Here is a 7,678-nt window from a genome sequence, read left to right on the forward strand (position 1 = left end):
CTCGGGCGTGGGAGCGAAGGCCCGGGCAGCTTTAAACCTTTCCGATGCTCCGACCGAGGGACGTTACGTGGAGCCGGTTCCCGGACCCGCGCCTGCCGTACCGGGGCTGTGGTGGGCCGGAACCCCCTCTCCCCCGGGATAGCTGGGCAGCTCACCGCCTCCTGCAGAAGTACTGCCCGGGGCCCTGAGGGTGTGGTGCTGAGCCCGCAGACCTTGTCAGGAGCCGTCACGAGACTTGCCGTGACCTGCGACAACGCGGAACAGGGAAAGCGAAGATCTAGGGGGTGACCCGAGGAAGCACATGGCCGAGCAGAGCCTCCCCCTGCAGAGGGTGTCAGGCCGGAAAGCCCTTGGGTACTGAAAGACCCATGAGTCTGAAGCAAAAGAAAGTTTCGGGGAAGCTAGAGCAGTGTGCAGGGACCAGACACAGCCTGGTGGCCGCGACGAGTCTTTGGCTTCCACTGTAGGAGCAGAGGCACGGTGCACTTTCACGTGTTAGGAGGGATTGCACCGGGGGTTCGCGCTGACTGTGTGCAGAACAGACTAGAGGCTGGCCGCAGCAGAAACCGAGACCGGTTTGGAGGCTGTTACAGAAGTCCGGGGAGAATGCTGGTGTCTTGGACGAGGGTGCACGCAGTTGAGAGGGAGAAAATTGTAAGGGTTTTGACATGTGTGGGGTAGGTGATGCCAGCACCTGGGACAGTGTGAGTAGCAGGGGAGGACTCCATAGATAACTGGCAAAGATGCTGAGTTACCAGGGGTTAGGGAGAATGGGCTGGCTGCTCTTGCACTGGTAAAACGGGGCTCGGCGTTGTGGTTGGAGTCAGACGTCAAGCTGAAGGTTGTAGGAGGGACAGCTGCATTTCAGCCAGTCCCAACCACCTTTCGTGTGGTTGTCAGGGTCTCTTCAGCCTAAGAGAAATGAGAACGTCCTCCAGACTCTGTCCCTGCATGGGTTCACGACTGCTTTCTTGTATTACTTGGTGAATTGATGTTGAGGTCGTGTTTTGAAACCTAGTCTCGATTCCTGCAGAGTTGATCAGTTCTCCTGTGTAAGCAGAATTCCACAGTTGGAGGACACCTCGGATTCTTAGGCCAGTTTATAAAATACTGTTATGTCTACATCACTTCCACAATTATTTATTGAGCTCTTGCACCATGCTAGACACAAAGATGAATAAAAATAAGACAATACAGATTCATTTAGCCAATAAGATTGATCAAGCCTCTTTGTACCAAGCACTGTTTCTGCTGCTGCAAATACAAAATAGTGTGGACTTGCCTGGCCACTGAGGACAGCTGAGTGGGTTAAGGGTTTTGATCCGGGCAGGGGATCTGACCTCACCGTGATATTAGGTAAGAGATGGTGCGTACCCAGCAGACCTGATGTCCTGGTCACCTCCAAGTGGTGTCCCTCAGTCCTCCAAATGTAGAATTGATAGGTGAGTACCAGGGACAGAGGGCCTTAAAGGAAGCAATCAGTGTCCCCTTGTGGCCTGGCTCTTTAGGAGTATAAATGGTAAATCCTCTGTAAAATGCAAAAGATAATAATCGTATCTATACCTATATAATCAATATCTATACGTATATGTGTGTATATAAAGAGAGTATTGGCAGGAGCATGTGCTGTCTAAACTGGCATTTTCCTTGGATGGGTAACTCTCTCGGAGGTTTGCAATTGCACAAACCAGAGGGTCCACTTCACTGGGCACTTTGAATGCCCCTCTCTGCTGCTCCTTCCTCAATCTGTGAGCCCAAAGGGGCAGTTACATAAAATAACTGGCTTTATGATGGGACTGTCAGGAGCGAGGGCACTGGTTGGCCTGTGAGGCTGCCCAGCTCCAGGCAGGAGGGCCAGGGGTGCAGTACCGATGGGTCCCTAATGCAGCTCTCTGGTGGCAGGAGGGAGATGGCCTCGATCCTGCGAAGCCCTCAGGCTCTCCAGCTCACTCTAGCCCTGATCAAGCCTGATGCAGTTGCTCATCCGCTGATCCTGGAGGTAAGAATGAACCTAGGCCTCTACCTCATGCCCTGGGCATTGCGACTTGCAGGTGCTAGAGGGCCGCTTGTGGCAGCTGACACCACAGTCCTGTCTAGATGCTATGGAGGCAAAGCTAGGAGCCCTGGACTCTGACCCCAGGAGACTGAAAATCTACTGGACACTTGGGGCAGAAATAAAATGTAAGAGAGGACTCAGTACAGGAAGAAAAAGAACCAAGTCAGGAATGTGTGCACACATATTTTTAAAAATAATTATTTAATTTTTTTTATTCTTTTTTTTTTTTTAATTTGATCAGAGAGAAAGTGAGAAAGCAAGCCGCCAGATCTGGGGCTCGAACCATGGTCAACAACGTGGGAGTGTCCAGCGCCTTAACCATCAAGCCACCTGCTGGTCCCCCATGTACACATTAATCTACTGCTACATAACAAATTTCCACAAACTTGACAGCTTTAAACAGCAATCATTGGGCCAGCAGGCGCCATGGAGGTTAAGGCGGCTGGATCTCACATGTCTGACTTAATGGTTCGAGTCCCTGACCCAGTGGCTTGAAAATTGTGCCAGGCGTGTGTGTGTGTGTGTGTCCGCCCCAAATCCCAAGAGTAGAATGGAGGAGAAGGGATTGTGGCGTGGCCATCCCCCCGGGAGTGATTTCTCACTTTCTCTCTCTCATTCTGTCTCCACACATGCATCTGCCGTATAGTAAAAGAACTTTAAAAGGAGAACGAGGGGGGCCGGCAGATGGTATGGTGGTTAAGGCACTGGAATCCCACATGGGCAACCACAGTTCCAGCCCCAGACCCAGCGCACTGTCTCACTTCTCCTTTCTCTTTCTCTCTCTAGTCAAATAAATATAATAATAATAACAAATAAATAATTCTTTGAAAAACAAGAAGTGTAAACATTATCTCACACAATTCTACAGTTTCCAGGTCCCATAGGATTAGCTGGACCTCCTCTGCATCTCACAAGGTCAGAGTCGGGGTATCGTCTAACTGGGTCCTCACATGGGGTTTGGGGAGAACCCATCCCCAGGCCCCTTCCTGGTGGCAGACTGCAGTCCCTGTGGCCAGGACTGAGGACCCCAGGCAGGAAGTGCTCTTGGTTTGTAGAGACCATTCCCATCCCCCATCAGGTGGCCCCTTCCATGTTGACCACAGCACCCACCTCTAACTTCTCCTTCAGCCCCTAGCCAGAGAAAACAACTTTTTAAAGGGCCCTTGTGATTAACTAGGCCCACCTGGATAATCTGCCCTGTGATTAAAGCAAGGTCAACTGATTAGTAAACTTCATCACATCTGCAAAGTTCCTGTGCCCTGTAATGTGACATGATTGTACTGTGTCGCGTTCACAGGCCTGGGGATTAGGATGGGGACCTCGAGTGGGTAGGGGTCCCTTTAGGGTTCTGGCCACAGGAAGTCTGAGTGTTTATCCAAGCCGGATGGTTGGAGAGAGAAACTCGAGGTGGCACCACTAAGAAAAGCCTCTTGTGGTCCGGGTGGCAGCTCTGTGGGTCTGAGCTCAGGGGCTGCAGGGACTGAGGCTCAGAGCCGGCACTCCCTCTCCCTGCCCCCAAGGCCTACACTGGCTGCATACTGAGCTCACCCACCTTCTTCCTCTTCCCACCCACCAGTGTCCTGAGTGAGGGGCCCCCTGGTTCCTTTCAGTCAGCCTGTGACTCCCGACTGATTTTTGTCTTTGGGGTGGCATTTTTCTTCTTTTTTTTCTTTGGAGAGTTTTTGTTTCGTTTTGGTTTGATTCTTTGTGTTGTTTTTTTTGTTGTTGTTGTTGTTGTTTTTTGCTATAAGGCACGTGTGCTCACCAGACAGAGACAGAGAGACAGAAAGCGAAAATCACCCCTCAGGAGGGATGGCCACACTGCAATCCCTTCCCCTCCATTCTCCTCTCGGGATCTTGGGCACGTATGCATGCGCCGGCCGTGAGTTTAAGCCACTGGGTCTGGGATTTGAACCACAGTCGACCACATGGGAGTCCAGCGACATAGCCATTACGCTAACTGCTGGTCCCTTTGGGGTGGCATTTTTCCAGGCTGTTCATCAGCAGATCCTGAGCAACAAGTTCCTTATCGTACGAGTGAGGGAGCTGCTGTGGAGAAAGGAAGACTGCCGGAGGTTTTACCAAGAGCATGAAGGTAGGCGCCTCAGCCCAGATTTTCCCAAGGCCAGCAGGTCGTGTACTGGACTCCCATGGCTGATGTAGTTCGAGTCCCAGACCTGGCAGCTTTTTTTTTTTGAGAGATTTTCGCTATAGGGCGCGTGCACTCGCCAGACAGACAGAGAGAGACATAGAGACAGAAAGCGAGAGATCACCCCCCAGGGGGGATGGTCATGCCGCAATCCCTTCTCCTCTATTCTCTCGGGATCTTGGGCACGCATGCACACGCACCCGGTGTGAGTTTTAAGCCACCGGGTCCGGGACGCGAACCGTGGTCGACTACGTGGGAGTCCAGCGACATAGCCATTACGCTAACTGCTGGTTCCCCAGACCTGGCGGCTTTTGAAAATCATGCCAGGCACGTGTGTTTGTGCCCCAAATCCCAAGAGGAGACTGGAGGAGAAGGGATTGTGGTGTGGCCATCTCCCCTGGGGGGTGATTTCTCACGTTCCCTCTCTCTGGGGAGCACATGCACCCTTTGACAAAAACCTTAAAGAAAGGATTTTCTCTGGAACATACAAAGGCAGGTTCTCCGACCTACCAACTGTGTAATATTGCAGCCATGGTTTATAATCTGTTTGAGGGGCTGGCAGGTGCATGGTGGTTAGGGGCACTGGACTCCCATGTGACCGTGGTTCAAGTCCTAGACCTGGCAGCTTGCTTTCTTGCTTTCTCCCTCTCTCTTTCTCATTCTGTCCCTCTCTGGTCAAATTTAAATAAACAAAATTAAATATAATAATTATATATTTTTAAAAATCTTGGGGGACAAGCAGTTGGCGTAATGGCTATGTTGCTGGAACTCCCATGTAGTCGCCGCAGTGCGAGTCCCAGACTCGGTGGCTTAAACGCACGCCAGGTGTGCGCGCGTGTATCCCAAGATCCCGAGAGGAGAATGGAGGAGAAGGGATTGCAGCGTGGCCATCCCCCTGGGGGTGATTTTTCACTTACTCTCTCTCTCTCTCTCTCTCTGTCTATCTTTCTGGCGAGTGCACATGCCCGATAGCAAAAACGTCTCAAAAAAAAAAAAAGAAAGAAAGAAAGAAAGAAAATCTTGTTTGGTAGACAAACTTCATGACTAATAGTCTCCCTCCCCCCAGAAGGGTTCCACCTCACAGTCCCAACCAGAAACTTTATTTTGGGTCCTGATGATGACACCAGTAGGGCCAGCCAGTGGGTCCCACATGGCCAGTTGTGCATTTGAGTCCTGGTCCCAGCGGCTTGAAAAGCACACTGCACACCAGGTGTGTGTGCGTGCATGTGCCTACCCAAAATTCTTAAAGGAGGGAGAAGTGGGGATGGGTTATGGTGTGACCAGGCCCCATGGGGGGGTCTTTCTCACTTTCTCCCCCACCCCTGCAAGTGCACATGCCCTCTGGCAACATTTTTTTAAAAAAGAAAAACAAATAATACCGAAAGTTAACATTTAGTGACTGTTGACCCTGTCAGACGCTGCCCCGTGCTGTTTCACTGAGAGGCAGGGTTGTGGCGTCCCCGGGCGATTCGGAAGCAGAGCCAGGAGACTGGTGACGTACCCACAGTGACACAGGTTGAGCCACAGAGCCAGGGTGAGACCCCGTGTGACAGACTCCCAGGTCCTCGTTCTGTTCTCCCGATCAGTGTCTGTCCTTCCGAGAGGAGGTAGAGGTTGAAAAGTCCTCCCGGGCAGAGTCTTGATTAAGGTGCTCTCTCTCTGCAGGTCGATTTTTCTACCAGCGGCTGGTGGAGTTCATGGCCAGGTATTTCTCCTTTGGGTTTCGGCACCATTATCCACTGAAGCATCCCCTAATTGGGTTTATTTTGTTTTGTTTTCATAAACTTTGTGTTTTAGAATTTTTATTTAACTTTATTTATTATTATTGTTTTCCAGTTCGATCAGAGAGAGAGAGAGAAAGTGAGAAAACAAGCCCCAAGGTCTGGGACTCGAACCATAGTTGACTTGTGGGAGTCCAGCACCTTAACCACCATGCCACCTGCTGCCCCCACCCCATTGGGTTTATTATCTCACCTTCCACTCTTTTTTTATATAATTATTTTACTGAATTTTATTCATTGTCACTCTCTTTTTCTTTTTTTTAAGTTGACCAGAGAGAGAGAAAGAAAGTGAGAAAGCAAGCTGCCAGGTCCAGGACTCAAACTGTGGTCAGCCATGTGGGAGTCCAGCTGCCTTAACCAACTCGCCACCTGCCGGCCCTTCACCTTACACTCTTTAAGGCTGCAATCAGTGGGAAGTGAGGAAATGTGAGCGGGGGCCCTGCCTGAGCTGGTGCTGACCGGGCATCTGTCGGGCATCTGTCCCAGGTGGCCCCGGGCTGTGGCTGAAGGTGCAACCCATCTCCAGCCTCCATGTGTCCTCAGCCCACCTCCCCTCGCACAGCCAGCACTGGTCTCAGAGTGGCTCCACAGTGGCTCCGTTCCCCTCGCACAGCCAGCGCTGGCCCCAGCCACAGTGCGTGTCCACAGTGTCCCCGTTCCCCTCGCACGGCCAGCACTGGTCCCAGCGAGAGAGGCAAGGAAACTCCCAGCAGGTATGACGGACCTTTGGCTGGCCACGGTCTCCACGCCTGCCCCTCTCGTTCACAGCGGGCCTATCCGAGCCTACATCCTCGCCCACCAGGATGCCATCCAGCTCTGGAGGACGCTGATGGGACCCACCAGAGTGTTTCGAGCACGCTACGTGGCCCCCGAGTCCATTCGTGGGAGTTTGGGCCTCACCGACACCCGCAACACCACCCACGGTTCAGGTGGGCGGGCGGGCGGGCTGTGTGGTAGCTGACCGCTAGGAGTCGCCAGCGAGCTTGCTTTCCGCCAGGTTCTGCGCTTTCCGTCTGCAGGTGTGGCCTGCGGATTTAACCCACCTGGGGCTGAAGGGACAGGCAGGACAGGGGGACGCTCGGGTCTCTGAGCCTGGCCCTGACCACCTCTGACCTCTACCCTGCACTCCCTGTCTAACCCCTTCTCTGTCTTACCTGCCTTCCAGACTCTGTGGTCTCCGCCAGCAGAGAGATTGCAGCCTTCTTCCCTGACTTCAGCGAGCAGCGCTGGTATGAAGAGGAGGAGCCCCGGCTGCGCCGTGGCCCTGTGCGCTACAGTCCAGAGGGAGGTGTCCACTCTCCGGCCGGAACAGAAGGCCTGGGACCAGCCTGACACAGACCTACCAGTCGTGACCACCAGCAGCGCCCGGTCTTTCTTTGACCTCTGGTCTGCGTTGTCCAAGGGCCAGGGGTGCCATCTGCGCTGGGCACCAGCGCCTGCCTGCCAGCAGGGTACCACCCTGCCTGCCAGTGGAGCTGGCCGTGCACATGGGCTGGACTCTGGCGCTCCAGCTACCTCTTCTCCAGGATCTTCCCCGGGGTCCAGAAGAATGACCCCTCTTTTCTTTGCTGAGAACTATCCATCCTTCTTTAAGGAGGACTGTGCCTAGCAGACTTGCCTGAAAATTGCAGTGACTCTAATCATCTGGCCCGTTTCCTCAATAAAAGTCTGTCCTGCTGCAGACTCAAGACT

General features: G+C 52.8%; 1 protein-coding gene across 2 annotated transcripts; it reads left to right on the forward strand.

Annotated features, from left to right (window-relative positions):
* The first annotated feature begins 6 nt into the window (after window positions 1-6).
* NME6 (NME/NM23 nucleoside diphosphate kinase 6) lies at window positions 7-7,676 on the forward strand. Of its 2 annotated transcripts, XM_006170145.3 has the most exons (7): window positions 7-354; window positions 1,357-1,442; window positions 1,903-1,999; window positions 4,049-4,151; window positions 5,871-5,910; window positions 6,755-6,915; window positions 7,152-7,676. In XM_006170145.3, the coding sequence occupies exons 2-7, from the start codon at window positions 1,387-1,389 to the stop codon at window positions 7,316-7,318; spliced, it is 624 nt and encodes a 207-aa protein (XP_006170207.1). In that variant the 5' UTR covers window positions 7-354; window positions 1,357-1,386; the 3' UTR covers window positions 7,319-7,676. The 2 variants fall into 2 exon arrangements, with proteins under 2 accessions (XP_006170207.1, XP_014440364.1); XM_014584878.2 differs by lacking the exon at window positions 1,357-1,442.
* The last annotated feature ends 2 nt before the right edge of the window (window positions 7,677-7,678 follow it).

Source organism: Tupaia chinensis, unplaced genomic scaffold (assembly GCF_000334495.1).
Source record: "Tupaia chinensis unplaced genomic scaffold, TupChi_1.0 Scaffold148065_1, whole genome shotgun sequence".
NCBI classification, from domain to species: Eukaryota; Metazoa; Chordata; class Mammalia; order Scandentia; family Tupaiidae; genus Tupaia; species Tupaia belangeri.